We start from the raw sequence: 21244 nt of genomic DNA on the forward strand, positions 1-21244 counted from the left end.
AAACCAGGTAACTGTGAACAAAAAGTATACTATAAAGTTACTAGTCCTGCTAACCCAAAGCTAAAAAAGTAACCTTTTTTTTTTTTTTTAAAGGGGATGGGGGGGAATGGCAGCCTTTCTTTCCTTTTCTTTTCTCTTTTATTTTCTTTTGGTGTGGAATAGGAAATGGGGAGGAAGATCTACAAAAGGAAAAAAAAAAAAAAAGGGCAGAGAGAACAACAGACAGGCAAGGGCCCTAAGGTAGAAGGTTGACTGGCATGTTTAAGAAAAGCAAGAACACCACAGCATGACCTAACAGGTAATTTTAATGCTCAATGAGACAAGATATTTGTCAATGGTTATTTGACATCTTAAGAGTCCTGTGTTTTCAATCACTTTTAAAACTTTTAACAATAAAAAGAACACATAAACTATATAAACAGTGCCAGACCAAAACCAAACAAACAAAACAAAACAAAAAAACCACAATAGTAATTATAAAAATAAAGTAGAGATCCTCTACCTGAAGTGAGGGTAGGTAAGTCTGAAATCTTTTAAATGTCTGCCCTGTCCATTCTGTAACCCGAAGCCACTTTGGGCACAGTTTAAATTACATAGAAGCACAGAGAAGACCCAAAGCTCTGATTAGAGAAGTTGTATAAACAACAATATTTATCTTGCCTTGTTTAATGGTCACAATTAATAATTGTTTGAAATTATGTTGACCTATAGTGTTAAGGAAATCTATAAAAGCTCAAATGAAAATTATACAAGTATGAATAACAAGTATCCTTTTATTTGTTGATGCCATTACAAAAACGGATTACATTAGCAACAAAACAAAAAAGTGTTTTCTTGAGTTGAAATCAGAGGCAGTTAACTCCTTCAAATTTTAGGTAAAATGGTATACAACATCAGTATTAGAAGGTTAAATTTTACATTGTCTTTACCATTTTTGATCTTCTGACCAATTTTACTGAGCAAAATAAGAAAAAGATTACATGTTTATTTCACATTCAGGAATGTAAAGGTCTAATTACTCAAACAGGTTTTTTTGATTATAAAACTAAACATTGAAGGTATCTCAGAGTTGGCTTTTTTTTTAAAGGTTTCTCTCTTTAAATCAGTAGTCTAACAAGGATTAGAAAACTGTTCAGTGTTGCTGACAAAGTAGAAAAGGTGAAAATATAAATAAAGCTTTAATTTGGCAAAATGCAATTTTAGGAATAGTCATTCTAAGACAGTAAGACAGAATGCTCCTGTACTATCAAAATAGAGGCCCATCCCAATACTTCAGGAAGCCTAACCTATACATAAAGCCCTATATAATGGACATAGTCTTATGGGTGGGGTCTGAAAGGGACAAGTGAGTGATAAGTTGCCCCAGTGGGTTTCATGGGTCACTGTTCCACAGGACAATATGATTGTTTTAGAACAAGCAGCTTCAAAAAAGATTATCTGAAGTACTCAGTGTGTATTAGACTACTCTAATTACCTTAGAAAGTGTGACATAATGACCATGCAAGAGGTAAAGCTCAAGTAACAACAAAAGTCCTGCATTCACTAGCTAGAATATGAGTCATTTTTAAATGCCAAGAAATCAGAGTTTTCCAAAATAGCAGTAAAAGCCCCTGTCATGGTTGGGTTAATGATGGGTTCATTACTCTCAATTAAAATTTTCACCTGAAAGAATGGATTTCTTGGATTACCAATAAAAGCAAAGTTAAAATCAACAATTTAATGAAATTATGATGACCTGATGTTCAATTTGGCAATCTTACCTCAATAAAAAGGTCAGGGTCACTTTAGCAAGCCATTAAAAAAAAAAAAAAATCACACAGATACTTCAGCAGAACTAAAATTAGGATAAACTAACATTATGGCAATGAATAAAATCCAGGCAACCAAGTTACATGAAGTCTGTTTTATAAAAAAGGTCAAGAGGCAAAGATTAAGGTTTTTTTCTTTCCCCTTCCAAGGTACGAGACCTTAAAAATATGCACAAGATGGAAATAAAACTCCAAGAAAGTCAATGCTGTCATCTAGAGGTTATAGGAGAGATGAGGGAATATTTCCTTTAGGGCAATAAGAGTTCCCTGAATATAAGGTAAACACAGATTATACATATATACACATAGATGATGTCAATTACCCACAAGCGGACAGTAATACTTCAGTTATTCTTACCTAGTATCTTGTAGTGTTCTTCTCCTTTGTGAGCTCTTGGCTTACTGACTGCAGCAACTGCTGTAACTGTGTAATTGTCTGATTTAGACTTAAAAACACTGTCTCTTTCTCAGAAGACTGGTAAAAAGAAGATGGAAGTGATGAAAAATTTCAAACACAAGGAAAAGGCATTTTTAATAAAAACAGAAAACATTTGATTGTCGTTTTAAAGACAAACATGAAAAATCTGAAAAATGATGTCAAAATCAACAACGAAAACCACACAGGAATAGTGTTTGCTAACTACTGATAAAAAGTAGATGCAACCAAAGAAAGTTACATTATAAATGTCACTAAGCCAAAAAAGGGAAAAATCTAGAAATCTATGAGTATCAGAAAAAAATCCACTTCAACTTTCAGGAAAAAATTACCCAGTATGAAAGGAGAGCATCTTCATAACAAAGGTAAAAACAATTAACATTTATTGAGTTCTTACTAGTGCTACACACTGTTCTATGTGCTAACCCCAATTCCAAGTGGATTATATATTTATTAATTTATTTCCTTCAACAACCCTACAAGATAGGTACTATATTATGTTTGCCTTTTACACATGAAACAACTCAGGTATGGAGAGGGTAAGGAATATGCCCAGAGTTACATAGCTACTAAGTGGCAGGACCAGGATTCAACATAGGCCAGTCTCTCCAGAATCTATACTCATTTTTGATTGCTGTTTTTTTTTTTTAAGGAGGTACCAGGGATTAAACCCAGGACCTCATACATGGGAAGCAGGTGCTCAACCACTGAGCTACACCCACTCCCCAGAATCTATACTCTTAATCAGTATGTCATACTACCTCTCAACACAAATCTTAAAATTAACAGAATACTTACTGAGCTAAACTGAAAAACATCATCAATGAAACAATGCATTTCAGAAGTAGGATATTTCAAAGAAAGGTTAAGAGTACAACACAACCAATGGTAGCACACTACAGAAGTATATTTCTAGTCAGAGAAAGGTTGTGTACATTTTAATTCTTCTCAGAACTTATAAGGTAATTAGCCCCAGAGATTTTGGATAAAAGAAAATATGTACCGTTTCTGGGGAAACATCACTATTCTCAATAACAGTAGTGTCTCCAGCAGCTTTTACTATTTTTGACTGGATAAGATCCAATGACTGTTGGGCCTGTATGGAAAATAATATGATAAACACTAAATACACAACTGACAAATCAATACATACGAGAAAATAAGTGATTTTGTTACATATTTCATACAAGATGAAAACTCTTCTCGAAATGCAATGTAAATTCAAAGTTTTCTCAAAATGTAAAAGCAGTCTCTTCCCCAGATTATAAAAACACATGCTGTTTTAAAAAGTTCAGGCAATACAGAAAATGTATAAAGAAATTGAAAACACAAATAATCACCCTTGACTTTTAGTTTAACTATAGCAAACTATAGCTTATGGGCCAAATCCGGCCTGCAATCTGTTTTTGTACAGGGCACAAGCCAAGAATGGTTCTTTCATTCTTAAAGAATTGACCATAACAAAACAGTCAACAATAAAGAACGTGCAACAGCGACCTTATGTGGCCTTCAAGCCCGAATACATTTGCTCTCTGGCCCTTTACAGAAAAATTAGCTATTAGCTGACCACTGGTCTACTCCTCTCTATACATATATTTGTTTTCAGAAAATGACAGAGGATTTTATATAAATGAGCTTTTATATATGCTGCTTTATAACTTGCATAAAACATCATATATGTAAAAGCTCATTTATATAAAATTTTACAAAGTATTTTGTTAAACTTTTTCATGTCAATAAATACTATGTGCAAATTTCAAATGGAGTGCTGCACAGTATATCTATTGTATAAATACAGGAGTTTAAATAAATTGTCACCTATATTTAGCCATCCTAAAGAACATGGCATATTCATATCTTTGAGTACCTGTTTAATATCCTTAAAGAACCTGAGAGACTAAACTGCTAGACCAAAATTGCATGCTTTATTATTTTGATCAAGAGGGCAAAAATTAAAATCATGTATCCAAGTAAATTAGATTGCTCAATCATGGCTAAGTTTGTGCTCTAAAACAAACTTCCTAAATTCACATTTTATCTACTAGTAACAATGATATCAAATTAATTCTGGACTCACAGACTTTGCATGACAACAATTATAAAGTATAACCTACAGAACCGACAAAATATTTTTCAACTTTTAAAAAACACATCTAATTAGGAAGTAGATGTGGCTCAGGTGTTTGGGTTCCCCTCTACTGTATGGGAGGCCCTGGGTTTGATTCCCAGGACTTCCTTGTGAAGGCAAGCTGGCCCACACCACAGAGAATTGGTGGCCAATGCCTGTGGAGAGCTGGCACAGCAAGATGATGCAACAAAGGGAGACAAGTAGACACAGAAGAACACACAGTGAATGCACACAGAGAGCAGACAGCGAGCAAGGGGCACCGGGTGGGGTGTGGGGATAAATAAAATAAATCTTAAAAAAAATTTTTTAAATAAACACATCTAATTATCTAATTGTTTTGTTAATGAGCATACCTCTCATAAACACTACTATAACTCTAAAGCAGCTTTAATATAAGCATATATGTATTATACTATTTAAAATATCTTCTCCCCCGAAAATAATACCCAAATAAAATTACAAATAACCTATTTAATGTAATGCAAAGAGTAAAAGTGCAATCTAATCTAATAGGTGAAGAAAAACATATACAAATAAATAAATGAAAAGAATAAAATGTGAAAAAGAGGTCTACACATCTTTTTGTTTTAGCCATAAAGATCCACAGAAATGTACTCTGTAAATGACTATCTATGGAAATCCTAATGAGAAAAAACTAAGGATGCAAATTTCTAAAAAAAAAAAAAAGAGTAACTCCAATTAAAGTTAAATTTTCAAGCTATACTGTATAAAATAGTTAAATATGTTAGTGTGATTAAATGAGAAGCAATTTAAGATTAGAAAAAAAAGCTCAAAGAGTTTAATTCCAAACAGAGCTTAAATTTATAAACAAGCCAATATTATGAAGCAAAACATCCAAAATTTGCATGTTATTTGCTTGAGATATCAGGCACAACATGACATCATAATATTACATATGCAGGACAAGCAGCGCCTTACCTTATTCAAGTCACCAGCTACCTTCTGTCTTTCACTTTCTTCAGTTCTAAGTTTTGTGACTGTTTCATTTAACTGTGTTTTCAACTGTAAAAATAAAGCAACACCACAAATTAACTTAAATTGCATCCTTCTTTGATTATGCTGATACAATTAGGACTGAAGAACAAATGAGAAACAATGGGATTGCTAATAGTTAAGCAAAGTGGATTAGGCAATATGCACCAGATGTACAGAAAAGCTAAGCAGTGGAGGTTCCCATCTGTAAAGCTAAACATAGGAAAAGCTATAGAAATTAACTAGAGTTTAGAGTGGAAAACTGCAAATACAAAAACATAACCATCATATTCCAATAAAGTGCCTTTGAAAAGTATTACTATTGACTATTCATAAAGTAGCTCATATTTAAACTATTTCAAAATAAAAGGCAAATAAAAATTTTACCAGTTAGTTTTTAAAGGTGTTCTTGATCTACAGTTTGGATAAAATAATCAATTGTATAATATTTTAAAAGCCATCTAACAGAACATTACAAATCCAGTGAAATGAAAAGTTCACAAATGTAAATGTTGATCATCTTTTAAGACGTTAGTAAGAGGAATAGGGCAAAGTCATATTGCACAAAATGCCTTAAATTAAACCAACAAGAAAAGTTTTAAGTTATGTGTCTCAATAACCAACTTATCAAACCAGTTATAAAGCTCTATAAAACTCAAGTGGTAATATAATCTTCTCGGCCAACCGTTCTAATTCATATAAATATGAATAAAGGAAGTGGACTACATTGACAAAGAATAACTTTCTTACTAAACTCATCAAGTTAATTCTTTTGTGTATATTAAAAAATCCTCCCACCCATAGAAATAACTTTCCAAACAGTTTTGGAGAGCCAAAAGGGCAAAATATACTGACATTTGAAGGAAAACGGAGTGAGAATTAATGGGGGGCATTCCATATGGAAATTTCATTTTGGGAACACTATTTAAATAACCAAATGCTTTAGTTTTCACTCTTTTACTTAACTCTGAGTTTAATATATTACATCAGAGAGGATATTCTTATGGCCCAAGAAAATACAAAAGTTACTGTAATTTATCTAAAATGTGGTTAACAGTTATTGTGATTCTGAACTCAAGGCATCATCTTGAAAAAAGTAAACATACTATCACTAAAAACTACCTCTTGACAGAAACAGAGTGGCAAAAAATACAAAGAAAGCATCAGGCTGAACGACGACGCAACCATAATCCTGTGGTTTTGACGCCACTATGGAAGTCTAGCAAATTCAATTAGAATAATTTTTTAAAAACACATTATAGGAAAAGGCCTTATAGACTTGTCATATCATAACCCTGATCTATGGAATGTATTACAAATATATGTATAACACCAGTCTTATACTGCAGTGGGAATTAGTTCAATTAAAGTAAAACAAAGGTAAATAAAATAAAAATAATTTTTAAATAAAAGGGGGATATATTTCGTGTATATTTCATAGAGCACTACTCTGAATATTGATTCCCATAACTCACTGTCATAATACAGAAGACCAAATACAAATGAATGAGTGAAGAAGTTTTCTTGGCTATATGTCCCAGGGTACAATAAGAAAATTCCAATGGGGCAGGCTTAAATCGAGGTGAGGAGAAAACTTACTTACCCTAACCTTCCTGAAGCTTATTCAGCTACTTTTAAAAAGATCTAAACCTATGCTCTAACAATTTTAAGTTGCAGGAAGACCTAATGACTATTGTTTGAGAAAGAGAACAAAGTAACCACATTTTTCCAACAACTAAGTCTGTCAAAATCAGTGTAGGTTTTTAGAAAATTTAAGCATTGGAATACAGAGTATTCTATGTTTTTATAAAATATTTATGTATCTATAAGCTTAGATTATCTCTCAGTCTATAGTACACTGTTTTAGGATTACTATGCTCTAACTGATATGTTGATGATGAGGAATTTCACAAGCTTTTGTTATTTATAATCTGTAGAAAAACCAGTTAAAACAAAAAGGAATGGAAAAAGAAAGAAAAAAAGAAAAAAAAAGTAACTTTTTTTAAATAAAATGGATTGGAATATTGCCCCGAATGAAGAAGTATAGGTATCTTCAACCTTCAAAAACTTCTCTCAAGTTAGAAAATAAAAGACCCAACTAATTATGAGAGCCTGGAAGAGAATCTTCACAACTGAGCTGATGTTGGTCTGTTAGCTTCATTTCTTTGAAATGAAAAAATAGGCTTTATAAGACAAGGAAAATATTTTTTGAAGAGTTGGAAGCCAAACATGCCATTGTTAGAAGCTAAGAAGAATTGTCTTAGAAGTCAAGAAAAGAAGGATCGTCTTACAACCCAAGAAAAGAAAGATCACCTTAGAAGCCATCAGCATATAAAGATAATTTTAAACTTATAAAAATGCCAAGCTAAAGTTGTTAGCAAGGAGAAAAAGTTTGGATGGTTTCTCCACATGTCAACAGAAGTGTTTTCAGAGACTACTTGATACTCAGTGGAGAACAAGAGTCTTACCAAATTTAGCTCTTCATTCTGTCTTACTGCTTCAGAATATGAATCATCAAGTTTTTTCTGCAATTCAGTCAACAGATCTTTCAGCTGCAATGAAGTTTAGAGTTTAAGATTGATCTCCTTATGATATTCCATGTTTTGTATGCTACCCAGAAGCTGTCACAACTTACATTGAAATATTTTATCACTGTTATAAATTTAAATCTGAATTGAGAACGTTGAAAAAAATTATATGTACCTCTCTGACTTCTGTAACGTAAGTAGATCGTTCAATTTCTGCCTTCTCTAGTTCCATTTCCAAATGCTCTCGTTCTCTTCTCAGCTAGCAATGCAACAAAGAAAGAATTAACATACACATTACAGATTTTCTTTCACAATGCTTCCCCACAATGGAGTATGATCATACTTATGAGTATAAAACTGTATCGTCTCAAACACTACCCCAGTAGATATATTCTTAAGCACAACTACATCATTAGGTAAAAGAAATCTCAAAACATAGATCTTAAGACAACACTTACTGCTAAAAAGGGAAATTACAAGTAAAATGATCAAATAACATACATTTTCAGTATGTTTACTTTCTTCTCTTAATCTCTCTAGCTCTTGTTCTGAAGATGTGAATGACAACTGCATCTGAAATGTAGAACAATTATATGATCAAGTAAATCACCAAGGATATAGAAAGGTTTACCTCAAAGAATTCTGAAATAGACACTTCAGAGGTTTTGAAATGAATCACACTTAAAAGTCATACTGAATTTTAAAAGACCTTAAAAATGAGATAGTCATACACAATTTGATTTAAATTGTGGTCCAAACCTACTCTATATGCATAATATTATATTAAGTCCAACAGTAAGTGCCTAATTTTTAATTAAGTGATAATGAGCTATATTTAATGCCCAACTACATTAACAAAAGAACCATAAGCCATCTAAATTCTATACAGATTGGATCAGAAAAATAAGTGAGCAACAGATGACACTCTTTACCACACCAAAGTAGGAGAAAAATTTAAGATTGCACAAATACTAATTGTTTTAAAACTTATTTTGTAAACAGAATTATCTTATGTTATATCTCATAGCATTTAAATACCTCCCAATATATTTTCATACTCTATCATTACTCTTTAGTCATACTCTAAAACTGTGGCTTGCAAACTTGACTGAATATTAGCATCAACTGGAGGGCTTATTTAAACAGATCACTGGGCCCCAACCACATAGTTTCAGATTCTGAGGTGGGGCCCAAAAAATTTTTATTTCTGACAAGTTTTCCAAATGACGTTGATGCTGCTGGCCCACCTGTGAAAACCAATAATCCAAGTTCTTTTTCTAAATACCTGTTTAATAGTCTTCTGTGATTCATCAACCTTAACTTTCCACTTATTTTCCTCTTGCTCTACGCTTCTCTGTAGCTTCTGTAAAATTCCTTCCTACAGAAAAAAATATAATTGTTTTGAAAAATTCATATACTAATGCCAAGAAAAAGTATTTTAAGCCACTAAGGAATAAGTTAATGATTTAAAAGAAACTCCAAAATGTAAATTAAAAATCGTTTCCTACTGTTTCTGCAAGGACGGACTTATATTTTTCACACTCTAGCTGTAACAACATGTGCATTTCTTCAGCTTCTTTCAACTTATGTTCAAGAACCTGCAAAGAATAAAATAAAGCAAAATTCTTTAATTTTATCAGAAAGTTGTGTAAAAGTTTGTTTCAGTACTTAATGGTATGTTATGATAAATGGTTTCCGTTTATAATGAAACATTACATTTTAACCTTCCTAAACAGCAGTGAAGGTCAATGACATTTGGATTTTGCTAATAAAACTCTTAAGAACGCTAACTATAAAATATAATAAATAGGCTTGTCATTCTTTAGATGGATGGTAAAAAATAAAAAGTAGACCCACTTTTTAAGATCATAATGTCTATGCAACGTGCATGGCAAAGGGAGTCTTATTCACCTCACTGACATACAAAAAATAAAAAATAAAAATCCCCCAAATCTCAGTAGTCAAGGATAAAAACCCATCCTGTTTCTCTTTCTGAACAACCCTAATGATATATTTAGGGGATACCAGCAATCCAATCATTTTCTACCTATCTATTTCAACTTTCCTAATTTTTTTAAGTTAAGGCTAAAAAAAGAATAAGAGATGCTTACATATACAGATAAAAAATGATTAAGAGTTAAAGAAATGGCAAACATTAGATCTGGACACAAATCAAATACAGGAAAACATCATTTCTACTAAAATTTACATAAGATTGTCATCTTTTTTAACTATTTCAAAATAGCATTATTCTACTCATAGTTCATCCTTTATCTTTCCCAAGTTCATAAAGACAAATCATGATTCACTTCTTTTTTCCATGTTTGGTTAAAATACAGATCTGTCACTTCTTGAACTAACCTTAACCTCCTCTGAATCTGATGTTTCAGCCATACATTCCTTCGCCTTCTTTTCAAATCCACACAACCATTCACTATAACTCTGGGGGGGGGGGGGGGCGGAGAAAAGTCTAATTAATTTCCAAAAATACCTTAAGTAAAAAGATTTTAAATAGCCAAATTATAAGAATATAAATGAAACCTACATACATATACACCACCCCCTCTGAAAATATCAGAGGAATGTAACTGTTGTATAACTTGTACATAATCCAATCTTAAAAATATATCTATATCAGAGTGCAGCCCCAATCAAGATAGGGAAGTAAGAAGCTTCAGGGTTGTTTCCCCACAGAAGCTTTGAACCACCACCAAGAACTGGCAGAAGCATCTTTCTCAAATCTCCAGAGAATACTTAAAGGCTAGCAGAAATAGAGTGTGTGCTAAATCAAGGAAAAGACTAAAGGTGCTGATTCTCATGGTGCTCTGCCTGGACTCTCCCCCTTTCCCTCACCAGCTTGGCAAACAGCCAGCCCATAATCCCAGTGGGTTCCTGGTCCTGGTTACAGAGGGAGCAGAGTAGCCCTCATGAACATAATGGGAGCACATACGGCACAATCTGACTGGTGGCAGCCTGAGGAATTGAACCAGGATATTTGCCACAGGCTCACTGTCCCAGCTCATGGAACTCCACTACAGAACTGTTAGAGAAGTTAAGTTGTGGTTGCCTGAGGGAAAAGATTGGCGGCTATAGGACAGACAATGCAGTGCCTAGGACCATGAGGAAACTTTCCTAAGATACCCCAGAATCTAAATTTCAGCAATCACACACTAAAATGTCAAAAATCCAGGTTTCAACAAAAGATTACAAAACATACATAGAAAGGAAGCAATGGCTGAGGTAAAGGAAAAGCTTAAAGTATTAGAAACCAGAGATGAAGAAGGACAGACCTGGGACATACCAGACAGATTTTTTTTTAAATGGTCCTAAACATACTCAAAGAGCTAAAGGGAAACATGGACAAAAAACTAAAGGGAATCAGAAAAACAACAGATGAATACAAACACAAAGAGAAAATAAACAGAAAGATGAAAATTATAAAAAGGAACAAAAAAGAGCTGTAGACCATAGTGAAAGAAATTAAAAATTCCCTGGGAGAGTTCAATAGCATAGAAGAAATGGCAGATGGCAGAAAAAGAATAAGTGAACTTGAAGATAATTAAAATCATCCACTCTGTGGAGAAGAAAGAGGAAAGAATAAAGAAAAGTGAACAGAGTCTAAGGAACCTGTGGGACACTATCAAGCATATTAACAAATGCATAGGAAAATTTGTATTAGTGCTACCATTTAAATAAATTATTTATCCTGACCAAGAATATCTGCAAATGAATTCTGGAGTTGTAGGCAAAGACCTGGTTTCAAATCCAGACTCTACTACTTACTAGCACCATTACTAATAGATTTTAAAACACAGAAAACCCAGAATGCGTAATTTTCAAAACTTATTTTCAAGTAAAATAGCAAAAACTAAACATTTGAGTAGAACATTCAGAAAGTTCAAGTGAAGATGTTCTATTCAAGGATTTCAGATACTATGAAAGTACTCCAGAATTCTGAAAATTTCATTCAAATTATGAAACATGTATTATGAAGTAATTTTTAAATTCACAATGAGAAGTAGTATGAATACTCAAGCATATTTACTTGCTTAAACCCAACAAAAATTCAATTTGTGCTACCAGGTTAACTGATGTCAATAAAATTCCAAAGATCACAGTTTTAGCCCTTATTCTAAATTTCAGAATAAATTATTCTGAATATTTTATGCTTCTTGTCTAAATTTTAAATTCTGATAAGGAATGTTTGTACTATAAGATACTTTAAATCAAACTGTCTCCTACTCTTCTTTAAAGTCTCTGGATTAGTTTAATCCAAGAAAAACAAATAAACATGAAATTCCTATTAATTGCTATAATTTTAAATTTTATTTTATGTGGCTGAATCAGGATTCTCTATACACTATCAAATAAGAAAAAACAAAATTTGATGCTAAGATGACCATATAGTATCAAACTTTAATATCAAATTTGTTAGTAAAAAAAGTTTTTTAAAAATTACAGTCTCACATTATAAGTGTGAACCAAGATTAAATTTATACTATTAAAATGTTACTTAACAGCTTCAAATATTGGGATTCAATCTAAGTCAAAATTGGTTGAAAAACTGATTTAGTTGCTTAAAGTTTGTAAACCTCCTTCCAGTTCACATAGTTTTGATCACTTCTATGTTGACTTTTTCACCAAAAAAATAACTAAAAGCTTTTATTTTATGTCTGCCAATTATATTAACCCATCTCAACATTAATTAATCCTACTGTTCTATCTTATAAGGCAAATATCTTATTTCCTTCACATCTTTTAAAAACCTATAAAGCTAGATTCTAAGTAGCACACTGAAAGCTCAACACATTTCTTATACATTGACTACATGTAGAAATAGTCAACTCTTATCAAAAGCTAAATAGTATCACCCATATTTTACAGATGATTTATGTATATTTATAGTGTCACGACTTGCTTGCTGTTAAGAAAAAATCTGTTTTATTAACATGGTCTTGATTGCTGGTGAACTCACATAATCTTTGAAGAACAGAAATTACAAATCATCAACCCTCTTGGCTCATAAAATGCTACCAAATGCCCAAATATTATTTCCATTAAGTTAATAAAATATAAAGTGGAAACAAAAACAAAAATTAGTTCTTGTAGCCAAAGAACTTTACAGCAAAAACGGAATTTATGTAGACATATTAGCACCAAATATTTATTTATAAGTTCTTGACAAAAAAATTTTGACCATAATTATTTTGATTATCTCTCTCATTAATAACTGGTATTGAGATTTTTTAAAAATGTAATCTAAGTTGAATTTCTCTTAGATTAAGTTCCATTAATTTTGTAAATGTACATTAATGAAATAAATAAAATACTGAAATACCATAAAAAATAAAAAACAAAAAAACAAAAAAAACAGATTAGGTCCACAAAGGGAAAAAAAATAGAAAATATAATAGGAATCCCTTCTTTTAGTTCAATGTAAGAAAAGAACTAGAACTAGCAGTATATCCATACATTTGCCTAGTGCAAGGTATTTCATTAGCTCAGAACTGCTAAAGTGGTAGATTATACACTAATCTGATCAAATCTGAATGTATCCTCAACAGTTACAAAACATTCTACTTGTATATATATATATATATATACAGTCTAAGAGAACAAGCAGTTCAACTCAGACTACACATAGCATAGACTATTAAATTTACTTTAAAAAGCATACCACCCCAGTACCCACTAAGAGGAACCAGAGCTCCTTGGAGAAATGGCTGATTCCAAGTTTGGGGCAGGAAATATATAAGATAAATAAAAACTCTGGTAGCAAAGAAGCTACCAAAGTTTAGAAGGGTTGTGTCAAAAGGATTTAGAAGACAGCCTAAACAAGCTGCAATTGGCCAAAGAGACAAGCAGGCATTATGTATCACCTGATGGAAATGTACAACACTGCCTTGCTCTCCCTCACTACACCTTCCCACCTTCCATCACCCCCCAAATATTGAGCCTGAATCTGATCAAGCCTCTAGATCCAACTCAATTTATAGGACACACAAAAGACAGAAGAACATGCCAACCCCACGGGGATTCAACCAGCTACTGGCTGTAGGAAACTATCAGGTTAATAAATAAAAATAATGAAAGATGGGAGGATGTAGGTGGGGAACCTGTGGACTAAGAAAGATCTGAAAAACATCCTAAACCAATTACAACGTATTGGCCTTATTTGGTCCTGATTAAAGCAAAATGTAATACAGTTATTAAAATAAAATAGACAATTTATATGACAACTGGAGAAATGACAACACTGACTAGATATTTGAAAATACTAAAGCTGTATTGTTATTTTTTAATGTAAAAATAGTATTTTGGTTATTTTTCCTAAAGGAATCCATATCTTTTAGAAATACAAACTTAAGTATTTACAGAAGGTACCCTGATTTCCTTCAAAATAATCAAGGAAGTTCAGAACAGGAAATAAAAACAAGGTTGTTTGTATGCTGATGCATGTCAGATACTGATAATTGCTGAAGTAGGATACTGAATACACTGAGTTCACTATGCTACTCCTTCTACTTTTGAAAGTGTATATAATTTTCCACTAATATAAAAAAAGTCACCATTAAAGAAACTGAAGTGCACACTCATAGGCTTTCCCTGCCCTCAACTATTTATTGTATTCATTCTTTGAACCAAACTAACTTTCTGCTCCCACTTAAAACACACAATCTCAAGTAAATCAAGTTGTTCTAAATTATCCTCAAGATTGTTGCTTGAAAAAGTTAATAGATGACAACAACTATCAAAACCAGTGCAAATGCTTGCTGCTTATTCACAACTTCCTTGAATAATGATTAAGATGCCATGGGGGTGGAAAAAGAAATAAGATCTTACCAAATTAGAAGGGACAGACACCTTTGGAAATAATTTTTTCAGAACTTCTTTAGCTTCCAATTCAAATGCTTCCAAATGTTGTTGTCTTTCCTAAAGCAGAAATGAACCAAATCAAATTTAGAGTTTAAGGGGAAAAAAGAAACTACAATCTATTAAGCTCTAAGAGAGTAAAAAAGTCACAGTATTTTTTTAAAATCTTTTTAATAATGACAAACATTAAAATTTCCCATTTTAAGGTATCAAAATGCTTTCAAAAGAAAAAATCTGCAAAATCTCTAAAGCATCTTTAATGACAAATCATGTTTTATGGTAAATCAAGCTAAGGCAGTATCAGATAATATGAACTTTTTCCTTGGTGTCTGCCCCTCCAGGAATCAATCTTTTTGTTTTTGTAAAAAAGGCATTTCCTATAGTTAAAATTTTAAACTACATGTACTAAAAATATGTGACTGATTAATATAACTGAGGCTTATTGGCTGGCAAGTATCTCTATATAAAATGTATACCTGATAAGGCTATATCACCATAGGGATTAAAATGACAACTTTCATTATTTCTAGTGTCAAAGTCAAGTGGAGCTATTTAAGCTAAACAAAACAAAAAGGGCCATCGCACGTTGTTGGGTAGCACACATGAGAAAATGAGGAAAGAGGAAAAACTGATGGCATACGACAACTAATGTAAGGTATCAAGAAGACAAATTTTGACACGTGTGTGGACTCTGACAGCTGTACATTTATATAAATATCTAAATTTGGTGATTTTAAATCCAAGTCTAATGTATATTAATTATTAACACAAATTCAAAACCATGGTTTGTCAAAATTAGGGTGATGACTTGATCACATGCAAAAAAAATCTAATATTCACATTATCTTCAGAACATTAAAAATAAAACTATTAAAAAAACACATCTAAACCAAGCCAAGAAAATTGTCTCAAAACAATACTTGTGAAGTTCAAGAAGTGGCAAGATGCAAGCAAGCTAGCAAGATCTCAAACCTATCTTTGCCCCACTGTCTACATAAGATTTTTAAAATCTATGCACACACTTCAATTTAAGCAAATCAAATTACATGACAAAACGCAATTTACAAAATGCCAGAAATTAATTTTATTCTATACACACAAAACTCACTTTATTAAGGACTAGTGGCAAGATTTTTTAAATGGAAATTTTAATGATGTATTTTTAATAACTAAATAAAATCCACTATTTAGGAGAAATACACCTACTACATAAAATAAGGTATACTCATTAGAGGAAAATAATTAACTGTTATTTCAGAGGCAATTAAAAAGTCATTTTTGTCATCTGACCAAAAAAGTAGTAGAACAGTCTTTAAAGAAAATCAGTTAAGAAAAGGCACACTGTGGAATAGAAACTTTTTGAAACTACCCAAGGGGGAAAGTGTCTAATTCATAATCAAGGGCCACAAGGATGAGGAGTTATTTTACTCTATCCTAACACAATTTTAGTTAGAAAGTATACACTTGACATAATAGTTCGGGTGAGTATAGGAATTTCCATTCCACTTTAACCCCAGAAAAGGCCTAATATCGGCAGCAGCTTTATTCTAATTGATTCCCACACTATTTCACGTGACCATGTCACATAATCAGGTTTTACTGGTTTAACAGCAGCTCCTCAATATTTACTACTTTAAAAATGAGCCTGGAAAAACTCTGATGTTCTCTGTTACCTAGATAAGATGAATCTGACTTACTTCTGTCCTCTGAAATAGTAATGGTATTTACATAGGCATCTGTCAGTCAACATTGCTCTACACCTATGGTTATTGGAGGACTGACTAAATTTCACTGGAATACAGAAGACTGCAAATTCTATTCTTTGTGGCTCATTAGCTATACAAGAAGCCATCACATATTGGTAATGAGTTTTGAAATGCAGATAAATTCTAGCTTTCTTTAGAAATAAGATGCAATAGGGCCAACTTTCTTTTGAAATCATAATATGCAAGAGGCAACATACAGCTTCTTGCAGGAATGGTATCATATAAAATAAGAGATTAGTACCTACAAGTTAAACTCTCACTGACTAAATTAAAGCTAAAAGGTAGCTCTTAACAGTGAAAAATAAAGTTTTCAAAAAAAAACCAAACAATATCTTCACTGCTGACACAATAGACTTTGCAACTACAACCCTCAAAAAGAAACAATAATGTCCTACCTTAGCCTTAGATATTTCCCCCCCTGGTCTTGATTTCTCTGACCCTGCCAGCTGTCTCAAATTTAGTTTTTAGTGAAGATAAGTGTGCAGATGAGTAGGTATTAAATAAATACAAATCCACTACATTAAAGGAAATATAACTACAAAGATGTGCTTGATAGAAAAATTTTTATAAAAATATTCCTCTAAAAATGTCCTTCAAGTGTCACTAAGATTTGCTTTGAAAATTGTTTACCTTCACCCACAAAATACTTTTAAAATATTGAACTGAATCACATAGGTTGTTTGTTTTGTTTTTTCATTAAACCAGCTGTAAAATTTGATACTCCTGTTCTACATTTATTCTTGGTGGGAATTTTCAAAATACTTAACTGGCATACACCTTTCTTTCAATTTTTAAAAAGAATGTCTCAACTAGAATTCACTGAAAATCTTCATACCCTTTGAACAACTTGAGCCTAGGGAGAATATCCTTCATTGTTTTGAAGACTGAGAGGGATATATGGATATATGTTTCAGGAGTATTTTATATACTATGGTCAACAAAATTATCCATAATAATACCATATGCCATGCTAAATATTAATACATGGGTATTTACTGTCCAGCTTCTTCAAACGCTAAAGTTCAGCTCCACCTCTGAAGCTACACTGCCTAAGGAACCATTACCCAATAACATATCCAGGATCAATCTCTTCTTTGACTTTTATCATTTTCCACCTTATTTGAATCTTCTTGGTGTGCACCAAAGAACCTAGGATAGTACACTGTACATCACAAATAAATGTTAACTATTTAAATGTGTTTTTTAATTTAGTTAGGTTTACTGGTTTAACAAAATTCTTTGTCAACCAACCTAACAGGCACAGTGACAAGATTATACATAGGTAGCATAGGTCTTCTGAGATTCTTCAGGTTAAAGCAGTGCTCACCAAACCTTCAATGATTACATAATCACAACAAATCAGCATGCCCAAAATTAAAGCTTCAAGTAGTAGATGAGAAAAAGCAGAGATTACAGATATGAGAAATATGAATGATAAGGAGATTTTATATTTAAATTGCAGTAAAATTAAATGCTTTAGTCTGATTTTAAGACAAGCTGCAGATTTTCTCTGTTTAATGGATTGTTTCTAGGAGTTAGCATTACAACCTTGGAAGTCTTGTTCACTTTGTCCTGCAGCAATTTTTCAGTTGATGCCAATGCTTCCATTGCTTCCCAGTTTTTCTCCCGAAGGTCCTAATCATTTTTAGAAAGAATGATTTCAGTTTATCCATTACTGAAAGATTTTGTTTTTACTTCATTAGTATTTTGCACTGCATTTAAATGCTGGTTACTGCAAAATTATTTCAATGGGAATATGTTTATTAGCAAAAAATTAAAAAGCAATGTTTAGAAGTTTGAATGAGAAAATAAAGATGCCCACTTTCCATGTTTTAGTTTACACATCAAATATGAAAATTTTAAAGCAATTACTATGTACATATGACAAGGAAAGCATTCCAAAGTAGACAGACAAATCAAGATTACAAATATGATTTTAGGTGCATGGAACAGTAGAGGATTAAGAACAGAGTAAGCACACAAATATTGCAAAAAAGCTTTACATATGATTTTGAAACAAGGTCCAATATCACTTTTTGGAATCTTCCACTACACCATAATATATTTCCCTCTGGATAGGTTTTAATAAAATTAACACATTTCAAAGTCCACCTAGGAATAACACAGTAATCCACTGAACTTCTATCTCTTTCTTGGCATGGTCAAATGTGTACGCCATAAAACAACCTGACATGAATTATATGAGCTAGTTAAGGCAAATAGGGAGGCTTAAAAGCTATAAAACATTCTCTTAGAGGAGAAACAGAAGTCATTAGAAACTGAGCTCTGAAAGATCTAGATTCTAACAGCATTTCATTAACAAATATAAACACATTTCAGTCTTTCTTCAGAGAAATGCAAAAAAGCTAAAAACACGTACAAAAAAACAAAAACTAATAAGTCAATAATCGCCATTTACTGAATGCTTATTGCCAAAACCTGTACATGGTGTGTCACATAAATTCTCCTTAATCCTCCCAATAATCCTATGAGATATTTATTCATATTTTATAGATGAAAAAATCATGGCCCAGGTAACTTAAAAAATATGGCCAAGCATTCATAGCAAATAAAGTAGCAATCTGCCAGCCTCCATTGTCCTAGCACTTTTCACCACACTTCAATGCCTCCAGAGCTGTTGCTACATTAGAATGGCATTATCATGCACTTATCTCGGAATCCCAATTATAAAACAAAATTAAGATGTTAGCAGTGTATTGACAAGCTCACCTAAGTTTATGAATAAGCAATCCTGTTAGTAATGTTACACAAGCACACAAAAAGGCAATATTCACATACCTAATTTTGACAAACTTGGGTGCAAGAAAATGCCAACTTGTTAAATTAACAAATTAACACAAGCTTTGAAAATTTTAACTCATTAGAAAACATATAATCTATTCATTATCAATACTCCATTAGATTTCAATAAGATTTTAGTCCTGTTCAAGTCTTAAGAAGTATATTTTTGTATGCAAAACCTCCTTTTCTAACAAAAATGCTTTAATTTTTATTATAGGTATCACTTTCTGATCAGAGAGAATGTTTAAGAGATTCACTTAAAATCACTATTTGCCTATTCACTAAAAGTATTAGGATTCATATTTTTAAGGCACTATCCCTTCCTACTTTAACATAAATGTATTCCAATTCTAAGGCATCTGACAAACTTATTATTAAATTTGAACAACCTCTCTGTTAAAAAAAAAAAAAAAAAAAAGGTGGCTCTTGAAGGCTTTGAAAGATTTGATTATTGAGCAAACTGGGTTTGAACACTAGCATTACTTTATTTTATAAAAAGTCTAGCCCAACTAAAATAAGAGGAAATACTTAGATCTTAAAATGCTGAGTTAAAAGAATTCTTTTTCCAAACAAAAATTCAACACAAAGTTTTTCAGTTGAATTTTTAATAAAAATATTTAAAGCTATAATTATAACTTCAGTATTCAAAATGATACTCATAAGAGTTGGTCTTTTTACTTCATTGTTTAAAAAAAATACCCTGCTCTCCAATAAAATAATTACCCCAATTACCATCACCCCTCCCCCACCAAAAAGCTAAAAGAGAAAACAATAGTACTTTCCTACAAAGATTAACAAATTTAAAGAAATAGTTAACTTCAAAACAACAGCAACAAAAAAATCCTGTACCATGATAGCTCAGTATTGAAGTAGTAAGAAAAGTTTCATTCTAACAAATATTTGCTTACATTATTTTTCTTCCTCTGGTGTTCAACAGCATCCTTCAAAGACTCTAACTCAATGCGGAGACCAGTTATTTCTCTCTCTCTTTCTGAAATTCTAAACCAGAACATTAATATATGTATCAAGAATTTCAGGTAAATAGTGAATGCAATTTAGAAATTTACATACCAACATTTGTTATTATAAAATAAACAGCAACAGACTTTGAAAACTGCATTAATTTAAGGCAAATTCTTTATGCTTGGCTATTAATTATTAACATAAAAAGCCCTTCACACGCTCACGAACATGTGAACTGTTATAGTTCTTTCCATTTTATTAATACTTTAGTCGGTTGCAGTAGTTATTTTCAGTAGCAAAAACTGATGTGGAAGCACTCCCTTAAATATATGATTTTATTTCAGATGGTAATGAAATAAGTTATGACTTTAAGTGGCTGACTAAAAGAAAAGTATAACAAAGTAAGCTAGGTGTTCTTTTATTTTCATAGCCATCTTTGGACTCATGTTTTTACAGTCTAGTCTAATGAGTTAGTTAGTACCCAAACTGCAGAAAGCACTGGCAAAGATTCACAAGTCACCTGTTTTTGTATGGCTTTCAAAGCTAAGAACTGTTTTTACAATTATTAAAGGGTTATTTAGAGAGAGAAGTAAAATATGCAACAGAGATGTGGCCCACAAAACCTAAAATATCTGCTACCGGTCCTTTACAGAAAAAGTATGCCAACCTCTACCCTATAGTAAAAACTTTAGACTTTATTTAACAGTAAATAATTTTAGCCTAGTAAATCACTATGTTTATAAATAAGATGAAAGAACATTTAGATTACTTATACTTATATCACCTAATATACTTAAAGTGGGTAACTTTAAATACATTGAACTACACTTATTTATCTGAAATGACCTTAAATGTAGCTTCTTAGAGAAAAACATAGGCTGACAATAAAAGAAAAATGTTTCAACAACAACAAAAATTGTTGCTTTCTTTAAAAAGAGCAATCATAA

General features: G+C 32.0%; 1 protein-coding gene across 19 annotated transcripts in view; it reads right to left on the bottom strand.

Moving 5' to 3' along the window:
• The window catches only part of KTN1 (kinectin 1), a 144251-nt gene that overhangs the window by 5561 nt on the left and 117446 nt on the right, over positions 1–21244 (bottom strand). For 6 of the 19 annotated variants that reach the window (XM_058293389.2, XM_058293387.1, XM_071213916.1 and 3 more), the window contains 12 exons: positions 20243–20333; positions 18081–18167; positions 14737–14826; positions 10255–10335; positions 9402–9491; positions 9179–9271; positions 8395–8466; positions 8069–8152; positions 7834–7917; positions 5312–5395; positions 3248–3340; positions 2167–2283 (listed from right to left, as the gene is read on the bottom strand). In XM_058293389.2, the coding sequence (XP_058149372.1) occupies positions 2167–2283; positions 3248–3340; positions 5312–5395; positions 7834–7917; positions 8069–8152; positions 8395–8466; positions 9179–9271; positions 9402–9491; positions 10255–10335; positions 14737–14826; positions 18081–18167; positions 20243–20333 (1066 nt within the window). The remainder of the gene's footprint in view (positions 1–2166; positions 2284–3247; positions 3341–5311; positions 5396–7833; positions 7918–8068; positions 8153–8394; positions 8467–9178; positions 9272–9401; positions 9492–10254; positions 10336–14736; positions 14827–18080; positions 18168–20242; positions 20334–21244) is intronic. The other 13 variants (XM_058293397.1, XM_058293395.1, XM_071213923.1 and 10 more) reach the window with 3 other exon arrangements.

The sequence above is a fragment of the Dasypus novemcinctus genome, chromosome 3, assembly GCF_030445035.2.
Source record: "Dasypus novemcinctus isolate mDasNov1 chromosome 3, mDasNov1.1.hap2, whole genome shotgun sequence".
Lineage (NCBI taxonomy): Eukaryota > Metazoa > Chordata > Mammalia > Cingulata > Dasypodidae > Dasypus > Dasypus novemcinctus.